This window comes from Pimephales promelas, chromosome 25 (genome assembly GCF_988280905.1).
Source record: "Pimephales promelas chromosome 25, fPimPro1.hap1.1, whole genome shotgun sequence".
NCBI classification, from domain to species: domain Eukaryota; kingdom Metazoa; phylum Chordata; class Actinopteri; order Cypriniformes; family Leuciscidae; genus Pimephales; species Pimephales promelas.
The window spans coordinates 11,744,101-11,757,908 of NC_142793.1; the positions used below are offsets into that span (position 1 = coordinate 11,744,101).

Consider the following 13,808-nt stretch of genomic DNA (forward strand, 5'->3'; position numbering starts at 1 on the left):
ATAATGTCCTCAGAAGAGTTTGTTTCAGCTCTCTGCCATGAGGATCCCTCAGGATGAATCTGAGGAATTCTGGGAGTGTTTGAATAGTTTTTGCTCTGGTTTGGACCTTAGCACGGTTGTTACAGAAAGACGTGAGTGGGTGAATGACTTCTGAAAATGTAGTTTCTCAATCTGGGTGTTCCTCAGCTCATCCCGGTATACCCACCTCAGAGAGATTCAGCCTCTGTGGTTTAAAACCAGCAACATCTGTGAGATTTTATCACATTAACAGCAGTTTGCAACCAAAAATGCAGCTTCAAATCTATGCACATTCTCATAAAATAGTGTGACGGCTCAATACAGCCTATTTTAAACCTGTGAATTGGTAAGAAGACTCTTAAAGAGAATCTTTTTAATATCGCATAGAGAAAAAAAAGGTTAGTTTTTGCTTACAAAAATCACATTTTTCTCATGTTTTTCACATGTCAAAAGTCATTGATCTCAATAGGACCAAATGATCAGGGTTGCGTTTCCCGAAAGCATCGTTAGCCAACTATGGTCGGAATTTCCATTGAACTCTATTGGTAACGATGGAACTTGCGACCATAGTTGGCTAACGATGCTTTCGGGAAACGCACCCCTGAGCGTTTTTAATTTTTTCCGATACTTTTACTCTATGTGAATGATTTTTTTATTTGTGACTATTTTTTGAGACAGCGTTCTTTTGCTAACTGAAACAAAACCCCAAAATATACATATAAATATTATATAAATTATTATATAAATATAAAAATTTTATATATTTGTATTATTATATAAATATATAAATTAATTCAACATTTTAAAAATGTTAATGAAAATGATAAATATTGCCTTGGAAACTAACTGAAATTAAGTTGAAATACTAAAAAAAATTAAATTAAAAGCTAAATAGAATACTGTATATACATTTATTGTCTGCATTGTAATATATTTTGTACAAACTTTTTTCTGTGCTTTATTAAAAATAAAATTGTCCTCCAAAGGGGGTTGGGTAGTGGTGGGCAAAAAAAAAAAAAAAGCTAAATAGAAGGATAAAAATGCTAATTCAACATATTAATAAATATAATAATAACAAATAAATTAATTAATATACTAAAATTGTTACACTTTTGAGACAAAGTTAATACTTCAATGTGCTGAGCTTTGAAAAAGCAATAAAATTGTCCCTGTAGCTCAACTAATTGCTCGCAACGCCACCACAATGGGTTTGATCCCAAGGGAACACACGTATAATACATTCCTCAAAGCATCTGCCAAATGCATAAATGTCAAATTTGTCTCTGTCACACCCAGAGTTTTGTTCAAGACTGCCTGATGTTTCTTTCCAAACCGTTCTGAGACCTTCCTGTCTTACATTGAAGCAAACCCCTGAAGTGAACATGCCAAACACAAAGCCCTCAGTTAACTTTAACAATCATGTGACCCACTTTAACCACCTCGTCCATCGTGATAAATGTGAATAATCAGCCCTCTCGCATGATTCTAGTCTATGATAACATCTCCTCGAGAGCTGAATCTAGCCTCTCTATCCTCTCCGAGATGTTCTGACGTGAACGCCTGCAGGTGAGATGACAAGCCGATATGTAATGTATGAAATGTAATATTACCAAGAGCTTTCAGAAGTTCATCGAAATTCTCACTGCTCTTCATTTTCCAGGTGCCGGCGAAGTTGGGAGGCATTTTGAGCTTCAGATTGTCCTGCTCTGTCTTCTCCTCTGGTCCCTCGCTACACTTACTCTCCTTTTCTACTCTCTTTGTGATCGTCCGTTGCCTTTCTGTCTTATGTTCTCACTCACCCTGTCCCTCCCCTCTCGCCTCAACTGTCTCTCTCTCTCTCTCTCTCTCTCTCTCTCTCCCTCTCCCGCCCACTGGCAGAGCTGCTGTCTCACCGTTCAGACTGCAAGCAACCTGTTCCAGCATCGGCCACAAAACCATCCACTAATGTCTCCCTCTCATCCCTCAGCCGTAAATCACTCCGTGTTGTGGGTGTGTCGTCAGTTCGGTACGGGATGCATCACTGTATTCCCGTCCCGATGTGTCCAGTGATCCGTGACACACTCAAGCTGTGATTTTTAACACTTGTGTTTGTGTAGAAGCGCCTCCACACAGGTGACAGGTTTCACTCGGAAAAATCACATGGTTGTCCCACTGCAATGAACTTCAGATTTGTATCAGTCCGTCTGCATGAGCCAGTTGATATTATGCCAGAGTTTGACTTTGTGAGTATTTTTGTCTTTTCCCAGTTTAAATACCTTAAAACAAATGACATTTTCTTATGTAGATTTTTTTTTTAGATATGTATCTTTAATATTAAAGCGATAGTTTACTATGAAATTAATTTTTGATATGGTTTAGCTCACCTCAAGTGCATCCAAGATGTAGGTGTCTTTGTTTCCACAGTATTTTCAATTTTGACATTTTTAGGTCAAACCGTTCTTGTCTGTCAGTCATATAATGCAGGTCTATGGTCACCACCTCAAAGAGCATGCACAGAGGAGTCCAAATTAAACATGATTTAATGACTCGTAAATGTAAGAACACATTGATGGCCTAAGACACAAAACGAGCGGTTTGTGTGAGAAAACGAGCAGTATTTATATCGTTTTTATCCCGTTACCACAGCCACGTCCAACTGATCTGACTGCGCAGGCGCTTTGTGGCTGGTATAACGAGGTAAAAACGTAAAAATATAAATACTGTTCGTTTTCTCACACAAACCGCTCGTTTCGTGTCTTAGGCCATCAATGTGTACTAAAATTTACGAGTCATTAAATCATGTTTAATTTGGACTTCTCTGTGCATGCTCTTTGAGGTGGTGACCATAGACCTCCATTATATGACCGATAGACAAGAACGGTTTGACCTAAAACAAATAAAAAAATTATCAAAATTGAAAATATTGCGGAAACAAAGACACCTACTAAAACAGCTAAAACATATAAAAAATTTTCAAAGTGAACTATCCCTTTAAGGGATATTAAGGATACAAAATAAGGTGTATTCTGTCGTACAGCAGTTGTAGATTTATTCACTTGATTTATACAAAAAAAGTGGAACATTCTGCCAGGGCAATGAATTTAAAGTTGGCATGAAGTGGAAATTCGAGCTATTTTTCGAAATGTATCTTATTGATCGTATTCATCCATGCATTCTTCCTTTTTTGAGCTCGTTAAAAACAACTAAAAAACGATTTCTCTGGTGACGAATGCTGGATTTCTCCAATCATTTAGTCCACCTAAACGCTGACCCTTTCTTACACACTACTTTAACTTGCCAGCAAGGTATTTTACTGGGATGCCCTATTTAAAAATTAAAAATCCCCTTTTTATAAATTTTAGATTAGAAAAAATATATTATTAGGGGTATCATGGGTATCATCTACATCAGATAAACTTTACCACACTCATAAAATAAAATGGTATAGTTATAAATTTGTAATTGCATTTTTTGTGTGTCACAAAATATTAATTTGAGTTTTAATTGTTTTATCATATAATAACAATGGAGTAATAGTAGAAGAATTTAACTAAAATGTTTTAGGGTTGAAGTCATCCCTAATATTTTAGAAATGATGCCCTCTAAAGCAGAACTACAACACGCAACTCAAATGTCAGTCAATATTTAAAGGGTTTATTTTGTGATTAACGACCGGCTAACTTCACATTATCTTATGTAGCTACTCAACAAATTTAAAAAAGTTTGATGTTTGAGTTTAAATAATTTTATATTTTAGTAGCATATTACTACTCTAAGACAAATATATTACAAACATGTATTACAATGTACAAAACAATAACATTTGCTATAGGAGAAACATGAAACTAGCACTGCGGTCATTATGCTAAAATATTTTGGTTGACCAATCAGAATCAAGTATTTCAGAAAGCATTTGACAGCAACATTAGACCAATTCCTGGATGCCATGCATCTCATTATGTCTGCCGGACTAAAGCACAGCTATGACAAAATACTTTCTGTACAAGGTCTTAATTAGGTTTGGTCACAAGCTTTGTGCTTTGTCCAGCATGAAGGTCTTTATATTTCAATTCTACCGTTCCCTGCCCTCAAAAGTCCTTGAACGAAAACTCGGTTCCCACATATAAACACTCCAGTGGCTGTGAAAAGGCTTCCTCACTCTGGTGAAGTTTATTTCAGTGTATTAAGCCATGAGAAACCAGGAGCAGTCATTTTTCAGCTTCAGTCTGAGAAGCTTCGAGAGCTCGTTCTGACGCCGCACGCTGAGCTTTTCTTCTCCAAGATGGACACAAATGAACTCCACAACCTCTTAAACGCTAACTGCTTTCCAGAAGGCACATTAAATGCTTAGTACAATGCATCTCGAGACCAACAGCTTCTTCGTCTCGTGTCATCTTGAGAAACAGAACAAGCTGTTCTGCTGAGAAAATGCTCTGGTTTGAGCAAACACAAAAACATGATGAAATTAAGCACTAATTACAGCTAAACACTGATGATAATTTCACTTGACTGTATTTATGGAGCTAGAGCACACAAAAAATGAGCTAAAAGCAACAGACCCACATTAACCACCATACAAATGGAAAACAGATCATTGAGTTTGAGGATTTAATGGAGCTCTAAAGTAAAAGTGAATTTTATTTTGACTAAAATGTTGTGGTTGAGGTCAAGTATGCCTAATATTTTTGAAATTATGGTGGGTTTTGATGCCCTCCAACTTTAGCTCACGTATTACACAGCTACTCAACAAAATGAAAAAAAAAAAAGTTAGGAAATGAAATATTGATTTAAATTACTTAAATATTATATGAAAAACTCCACTAAGACAAATAGTCCATTAAAATGTACAATCTCCCCTGCAACAAGACAAACACCGATATTGCAGTAATACTGAATTCCTCTGAGGAATGAGTATTGAACAGAAATTAAATATTATATTCATCAAAATAAACAGAAAATAGTACAAACTTTGCTAAAACGATTGTTTTAAACTTAGACATTTTTATATCAATGTACTTGCCCCGGCTTTCCACCTCATGTACGTTAATAAAATTACTATGATTATTAATAAAATTAAAATGATTTATTTTTTACTCAAACTCTGTTTCTCCACACTGTAAAAACCAATTAGTTAGGTTTACTTGATTTTATTATGCAAACTCATCGTCTTAATTTCATTAGGTAAGCCTAACTTAATTGCATCAAGTTATTCTTACTTAATCACTTAAAGTTTTACTAACTTAACTTAATTCGATCTGTGATCTGAGGAAGTGTACTCCCACTATTACTTTTGGCTTTATTTTACCATTACAATTATGGGGTTAAACCAGTCAAGTAATGTTTACAAGGTTTTTCTGAGTAAGTAAGTTCAACTAATTATTGGACATTAAGTAAGTTAAAAAAAATCTTAGTAAGAACAATGTTAGATTTTACAGTGAAACATATATTTTGGGAAGAGTGTAAAGCACATGTTTCTTATCCCTGCTGGCCGTTGTACAGAAGTACCTTGGGCAACTATCTATACACCATGGTATATCAATATGGTAATCAAACAGTAACATGATATAGTACCGTCTGATTCTATCACTGTGTGTTGTGGTACAGTACTCTTTTGTAAGGGGGGCCAGGGTAGTTCTTGTCATGCTGGAATGTGACAATATACAATCAGCCTCTCTCATAGCCATTCAAATCAGTCATAAATAATTCTAAACATCATGGGAATGTTACGGAAAGTCTTTTTTTTTGTTGTTGCAAGTGCTGCAGTCTTGTATAAGCAGTTAGGACGGAGCCATAAAATAAGACCATATTTCATTCATCAAAGCCATAAAGCAGCACATTCTTCCTCTCTCTCTCTCTCTCTCTCGCTTGCGATGCAGTCAGATCTAGGTCAGTCGATGCTGAATTCCCTCTGTGAGGCACATTGCATCTCAAAGGGCATCAGCTGAGAAACTCTCACTGCTCCAGACATAAAAGGGCTAAAATCCCGCACAACATATGGACTTCCTTCTGTCTAACTCTCCGACACAGAGGAGAGCTCTTCGATTCGACTGCTCTGTAATCACGTTACGCTGCGGAGGGAGAAGTCTCGTCTGAGTTAGTCTGTGTTTAAATGTCTTCTGCTTTTCTTTTGTGACTCACTTTTAGTGCCTCGAGACAGTAGCAGCAGAACAAATGGCTTTTGAGTTGACATGAAAACAGAACAAATATACATTTTAAAATATCCTGTCATCAGAAACCGAATACAAAACCATAAAAGAGGTCAGTCCGACAGAGATTGCCTATGTACAGTTTTAGTTCTTAGCCATGCAAATAAAATAATTGTTATACATGTTTTTATATTCAGAATTAAAATTATTATAAATACTAAATAGATTTATTGTCTTACTTATCATTCGTTTTATTATTTATTTGATATTAGACATTTTTTTTACAATCCCTACCTGTTGTATGGATGCTTTGTGTATTTGTATTTTATTTGTTTGTTTATTTATTTTAAATTAATTAATTTTTATTATTAAAGCGATTTTATAATTATTTTTTATTATTGAAATGTATTATTAAATTTTTTATTAATAATTTAATTATTTTTTGTTATTAAAATGAATTTAATTTATTATTTTATTATTATTATTATATATATATATATATATAGACCATTTCACAAGATGTAAACAACACTGGTCCAGAAGCACTTCCTGTTTCAGTTTTTTAACACTACATAAAAGCTGGGATAAAATACAACCAACAGAACATTTAAAACTGAATCAAAAAGTTAAACAAACATCTTTAAGATATTTTTCTTTACATGTAAAATAAAGAAAACAGTTACAAACTGAAACAGGAAGTGTTTCTGGACCATTGTTGTTTACATCTTGTGAAATGGTCTCATATATATATATATATATTTCTTTATTTTTTTCTCATTTTGTTGTAAATAATAATAAAAAAAGCCTAACAATGTCACTGCTAAATACCTGTAAATATTTTGCTATTCCGCCATGTTTTTCAGTGATACACCTCATAGACAGTAAAAGAAATGACCAACTCGTATAGATCGGGGTTTACAGAAAATCCCGAGCATCCCATTGGTATTAAACCATGGTATTTACGACTTTGTGGTGGCGGTCAAGTACGATATTTCAAATTTCCGACATGACTTGAACCAGAGAGGGCGCAGTCAGGCGTCTGTTCCCATGGTGCTTTGCGCGCAGGTGTCATGGCGGCTCTCTAGTCAGGATCAGTGCGGGCGTTTATTATTGTTAACGAAGCGCTTTAATTCTTCTTCTGATGTATGTAACAAATCTAAGGGATTATCTGACTTTATCGCAGACGCACTAATACCTCTTCAGGATACGTCGAACGCTTACAGAAGCAGTTTATTTACTCAAAAGCTAAGATACGCTAGCATCTGTGTATGAAGTGAGTTTGTAAACTCGGAATAACTCATAAAACGGATCACACACGCGCTTATAAACTCATAGGAGCTCTTTTCCACCACTAATAGATTTCGAAACAAAGACTATGAGCACACAGGTGAATATTTACACACGTTTTATCAGTATTTATAGTATGATAATAAAAATATTGATTGTATGTGATGTAAATATGTGAAATGTTCTGTTTTTAGTACAGTATACTATTCAAGCAGGAGCATGGTGAGTCCACACACACACACACACACATGTTCTGAGTTACAGCTCGAATCTAGTGAGCCAGAATATTTGGGCATAATACACACCGTGTTCTTGCCCCTGCAGCTCATGAAGATGCCATCTGGACAGCGGCATGGGGTCGCAGCGAGAAGGACGGGTCAGAAACCATCGTGACCGGATCTTTGGACGACCTGGTAAAAGTGTGGAAATGGTAAATCAATGAACAAAGTGCATCTGAAGTGTCAACATTTTTTATTTATTTTTTCTGAAGATACGACACTTTTTCTGATGGTTCGCAGGTCGGACGAAAAGCTGGAGCTGCAGTGGACGCTGGAAGGTCACCAGCTGGGTGTGGTGTCAGTGGACATCAGTCAGAACGGAGCAATCGCCGCCTCCACCTCTCTTGACGCTCACATTCGACTCTGGGACCTGGAGACTGGTAAACAGATAAAGTCCATGGACGCTGGTCCAGGTGAGCTTCTCGTCACTTCAACAACACAATCCAAACTCTTCCAGTCTCGGCTACATCTACAGTGTTTGAGGGTCAAAATAGTTGTTCCTTATGAAGACCAGGCTGGCATCATGCAAACTGTAAGACCGAAGTGAGACTGGAATTACGGACAACTCGTTTCGGCAGTTCAGATAATAACATTACAATAACTTTATTCACAAACAGCTATATTTAACTCTACCTGAAAGGCAAGACAGGCACCAGAAAGGCACTTAAAAAAAACAAGAAAATAATAAACACAACAATTTTTTTAAACTTTGAAACATAGAAAATACAAAAAACTATAATAGTATAGTAGTATAGTAACACCTGTGTGACAAACTCTTTCTTTCCCGTCTGCAGTTGACGCTTGGGCAGTCGCCTTTTCTCCTGACTCCAAATACATCGCCACTGGCAGCCATCTAGGGAAGGTCAACATCTTCGGCGTGGAAAGCGGGAAAAAGGAGTACTCGCTGGACACCAGAGGGAAATTCATTCTGAGCATCGCCTATGTAAGAATCTTTGAGTGTCTGAAATGGGTAACGATAGTCTGATAGCATTTAAAGTCAATGGCGCTAATGTTTTATTTCTGTGAAAAAAAAAAAAAAATAGAACATTCAGTGCACATTGGTGTTGGGCCACAAACATTATGATCAAAAATACAGTAAAAACTGTGATATTGTGAAATTCTATTACAATTTAAAGTAGCTGTTTTCTATTTGAATATATTTTAAAATGTAATTTATTTCAAAGCAAAAAAGAAAATCTTTTTTCTTCAGAATAATATGCATGCATTGATCAAACATACGAAAGATCATAGACTTTTATGTATAACGATTAATTTCCTGTCTTGTTGAAATTTGAAAAAAATCATAGAAGTAAAATTAAAACAGTCTAAAATCCATGTCGAACATATTGAACGTGCATGTTTTTGCTCTGCTCAGCTCTTAAATATTTTGTTAGCAAGAAAAAGAGTGTAATTGCTATTATTTTCCAGTAATCACTAACCATGAGACAAGTAATGAAAACAATCATGGAAATGTATAGAGGTTATCCGCGTGGCATCACCGTCGGCCTGCAGTTACTCGCAGTGAGTGGCAAAAAGAGTGAGCGGCTGTATTTGTTATTAGCGTGAATGCCGCGAAAATCAAACACAACACATATAAAGTGGGAAAGAGCTTTGCGATTGACTGTGCAACTAGATTTGACAAAAAAATCGGAGGAATATTTTTACAGACTGCTATAGAAAGAGGAGCAAATGGATCGATGCAATTCACAGAAACAACTGGACTCCAGTCAGCGAAAGGTGGATTTGCAGTTAGCATTTTGTGTCAATATGCTGAATTTAGCTGTAAAACCATACTCGTATATTTTAGTATTGTTATATATATTAACAACTCATCAATTAAATATTTATCATTGCATATTCTGCATTATTGGATGTTTTTTAATAAACACGGACCAAAAAAACTTTAAAGTTTTAGGGCTGGACGATATGATGATATATAGGCTATATATATTTAACACTGATATAAGTGATCACCCGGATTTAGACCTACCTATATTGCATTTATATAAAGCGTTCACAGGCAAATTTGCTTTATGTTTAGGTCTATATTGCTTTTATTTCCCCGGTGTCAAAATCAGGCAAACATAAATGTCAGTCAACACGATTCCTGGTCGCATGTCAATATCCGTGGATCACTGGATCTTTAGTAAGTTGTAAGGAACACTATATTTAGTCCAACATTTAGTTTAAATTGATAAAGTTGTTCGTTTTAGTCGCATTTTCGCAGTTTCCCCTATTAAATCCAGTCACGCAGCAGATCTTTTGCCACTCAGTCAGGCTTGTTCTGGCGGGAAAGTGACGTTAAAGATTGTGGGAAACATATAAACAAGGTTTACTTTGGTGTTCTGTTCAAAAAGGAACTAATATCACAAATTACACAGTCCAAATTTCATTTACACTGCACATTAAAGTGAATATTTGAAAAAATGCTGATTTTTCAAAAAAATGTACAGATATTTCCAGGCCCTAATCTCTCTCTCTCTCTCTCTCTAGAGTCCAGACGGAAAGCACTTAGCCAGCGGTGCAATAGACGGAATCATTAATATATTTGATATTGCGACTGGGAAACTCCTGCACACGCTGGAAGGTGAAAATCGTCTCCCACATGATTCAAGCTGTCTTTAGTTTCCTCTATTAAAGCTCTGTCCGTTCTGTCCGTTGGTCTGCTAGATGCATTTAGAGTGATTATGGGTTACGTGAATGCGGTGGAAAAACCTGTTTGCGTCTCTGGCCGTCCCTCAAGGGCCGTAAACTTTGGGCTCCTGTCACTGCGCGACTCCCTTTTTCCTCTTCGTCTTCCTTCGTCACTCCATCGCTCACTCGTCCCTTTCATTTGCTCCAAAAAGTACAACTGGAAATAATGTCGAATGTTAGATGTGCTTCGGTTTTTGGAATAATTGAGACATTTTAATGTTTGTGAAAGAAGTTTTTTTTCTGCTAATACAGTAAAAATATGAAAATATTATTACAATTCAAACTAAAACTTTTTTTTATTTTAAAACGCTTTAAAGCTACACTGTGTAACTCTTTTAGTTTATTCTTAGCTAAAAATGCTTAGTTCTTTCAAAAATATATGTGCTCATTAATGTATATTTACTTCGTTCGAGTAATAAAGTATTCTCGTGAGTGTATAATATGCCATTGAAAATACATACGGGTAAGGGGTTCTAGTGTCGGTCGCCATGTTACCCCGCCATCTTGAAAGTACATTAGCCAAAGAGGGACATACCCGTTAATTCAAGCTTCGCCTTTCGTGTTTACGTTTGAGTTAACACTCATGGACGAGGTCGAACTGGAAGCCATGTTAATCTTGGACTACATTGGCCACCGTAGGAGTTAAAACGAAATCGGAATTGAGAGGAACAGAAACTAATATTCACTGGATGGTCATTTATCTTTTCACCCCTAGATGGGGGTAAAAATCACACAGTGTAGCTTTAAAATGTAATGTGATTACTCCAGTCTTGAGTGTCACATGATCCTTAATTATTTTTAACTTGTGACAAGTAGTGTGATTGTACTGCTTCATTACTAATTATACCACACAGTCTTAAAGGTACAGTAGCCAATAAGTGGGATGAAAATAAGATGTGCTGTTTTTCCCAGGTCACGCGATGCCTATCAGGTCTCTGACCTTTTCTCCAGACTCTCAGCTGCTGGTTACCGCATCAGACGATGGCTACATCAAGATTTATGACGTGTACGTTTGGATTCAAGCTGATTTATGTGTTTCTTTCACCTCCAAGCACCTCTGAGTCTCACATTTTTTGTTTATTTGTGTATCTTACAGGCAACACGCTAACCTTGCAGGGACACTCAGCGGTCACGGGTCCTGGGTGCTGAACGTGGCCTTTTCACCCGACGATACGCACTTTGTGTCCAGGTAAGAGCTGATGCACCTCAAATGAAGGGAAATCAAAATGTAGTTTATGTGTTTCTGAACTCTTATTTGTTGCTTTTTTGTAGTTCGTCTGATAAGAGTGTGAAGGTGTGGGACACAAGCAGCAGATCATGTGTGAACACGTTCTTTGATCATCAGGACCAGGTAAGTGACGTTACACTACCGTTCAGTACGAGAAAACTTTTTTTTTTTTAAAGAAAATAGTACTTTTATTCAACAAGGTGCATACAAAGTAGATCAAAAGTGCAATTTATAAGATAACAGAGTTCTTTTTGAAATAAATACTGTATATTTGAACTTTCTTTTCATCAAAGAATCCTGAAAAAAAACTATCACGGTTTCCACAAAAAATCAATCAGCACTGATAATAAGAAATGTTTTTTGAACAGAAAATCAGCATATTAGAATTATTTTCTGAGGAGGAAGGATGCTGAAAATGTTCAATTATGGTGTGTGTGTGTAGGTTTGGAGTGTGAAATACAACCCCACAGGCTCAAAAATCGTCTCTGCCGGTGATGACCGAGCCATTCACATTTACGACTGTCCGAAGTGAAGCTCTGATAGCCACACCCACTCAAGACCACAACATGCATGCAAATGATTTTTTATTTCATAGTTTCATTGCAATGTCAACATCTATATTTGGTGATACAATTAAATGTTGTTTTTTTTCTAAAAAACTTCTCGCTGTCTCGCTTGTTCAGGATTCACACGTTCATTTTGACAGATGACATTTTTACTAGGTAGTATGGTAATCATTATAGTTTAATATTTTAATTAATGACTTTAAAATCAAATCAAATGTTAAAATTCCCTGTTATTTCCAGCTTTTTACACGACTTTAGTGCAAACATGGCTCTTCTGATCAATTCACGCCCTCTACATGCCACCAAATGTAACTGCACCACCATTAGCAATTAACATACTTTTTTTTACTGTATAGCAGACATGTAAAAATTATTTTCTTAACAATCCAGTGCAGAACTTGACTATTGCTTTAGAGTGTTTGTGAGCTACACTAGCAAAGAAATCCCAAACGGTTCTGTTCTTGTGCGGTTCATTTAATTCACACCTGATTAATTCACACACAGATTCAGTTAGAAACAATCTACTGTGGCATATGAAGCATATTTATAAAACATATCATCTGTGAAAGTTTTGGCCCCAAAACACAGTTCTGAAAGTGAAAGACAGGGTATAATATAGTCCAAATGAGGTTGAATTGTCATACAGTAGAACATGATACTTTCTAAGTTTCTGACTAATGATTTTCACACAATTTGAACCCTGGGTTCAGAAATTAATTTACATGATTTATCCTGTTGCATTTTAACAATCATTGTATAGTGAATGAATGCACACAAAGAGCAGTTTCAAGCCAATAGGATATTATACTATTAGTAAATTTGTATTTGCTTTAAATCTTTGCAGTCATGAATTTCACAATAAATTTGCACTGATATTTCCAAAACCATGAATAACTTACAGCAATCTTTAGTCAAGGCTTGCCTTATTAGATATTCATTGCTTTTCTACAGTCAGAAACTTTCACACGTCTTCGGGCACCGGTTCAGGACTGTAAAAAGGTTCAAATTATGATGTGATTGGCCAACTCAAATTGACAAGGTAACAACACGACCTTTGATTGGTTCTTACTCCGGCTAACATTTTGTGGTTAGCTAGCGAGATTTTATCTACGTTATATATTTTTAATGTGCAATAATTGACGTTGGAAACAAATAGTAATGTGCTAAACAACAATTTATATAGCCAGTTATAAATAAAAAAAAAATTAACCAGTTCCCTGGAGATCTATTAAATCGAAAAATAAAGGAGAAAAGCAGACTTGGCCTCAGCAAAAACGCATTCTGTGTGAACACCGGCACAAACCCAGGGTTTAAAACGTACAGTGTGTGATCTCACAACCTGAAAATCAGAAAATTAAAAATTCCCAATGGTTTCAAATGTTTAAAGTCCATCTATGGGCTGCGTCCCAAAACGTAGGCTGCTGACTTGTTGCCTTATCAGGCAATGATTACAGGCGACGTTTGCGCACAAAGGTTGCCTGATTTCACAAACTTCTAAGGCAGTGTGTAACGGACTAAAAATCTACAGCAAAATAGAGCGAGCTTTGTTGTTAAGCAAATATTTAATACAACAGTAATATCTATCTGTACATGTTGGTCAAAAACGTACATT

The 13,808-nt window shown here is 36.1% G+C and overlaps 2 protein-coding genes across 2 annotated transcripts in view; one reads left to right on the plus strand and one right to left on the minus strand.

The window, feature by feature from the left end:
- The window catches only part of crabp1a (cellular retinoic acid binding protein 1a), a 12,284-nt gene extending 10,274 nt beyond the window's left edge, over positions 1 to 2,010 (minus strand). The window contains exon 1 of the mRNA XM_039669189.2: positions 1,629 to 2,010. Within this exon, the coding sequence (XP_039525123.1) occupies positions 1,629 to 1,701 (73 nt within the window). The 5' untranslated portion in view covers positions 1,702 to 2,010. The remainder of the gene's footprint in view (positions 1 to 1,628) is intronic.
- Positions 2,011 to 7,180: 5,170 nt separating this feature from the next.
- On the plus strand, positions 7,181 to 12,290 carry skic8 (SKI8 subunit of superkiller complex). The gene is made up of 10 exons (XM_039669666.2): positions 7,181 to 7,530; positions 7,625 to 7,652; positions 7,755 to 7,860; positions 7,949 to 8,121; positions 8,503 to 8,651; positions 10,202 to 10,295; positions 11,315 to 11,408; positions 11,499 to 11,591; positions 11,675 to 11,753; positions 12,073 to 12,290. The coding sequence occupies exons 1-10, from the start codon at positions 7,519 to 7,521 to the stop codon at positions 12,160 to 12,162; spliced, it is 918 nt and encodes a 305-aa protein (XP_039525600.1). The 5' UTR covers positions 7,181 to 7,518; the 3' UTR covers positions 12,163 to 12,290.
- Positions 12,291 to 13,808: the final 1,518 nt, after the last annotated feature.

Bases quoted from the DNA above. Each gene is read 5' to 3' on its own strand.
- skic8 (XM_039669666.2), top strand. The intron at 7,653-7,754 runs GTGAGTCCACAC...TTGCCCCTGCAG, and splicing joins ACTATTCAAGCAGGAGCATG to CTCATGAAGATGCCATCTGG. The intron at 11,409-11,498 runs GTACGTTTGGAT...TGTATCTTACAG, and splicing joins TACATCAAGATTTATGACGT to GCAACACGCTAACCTTGCAG.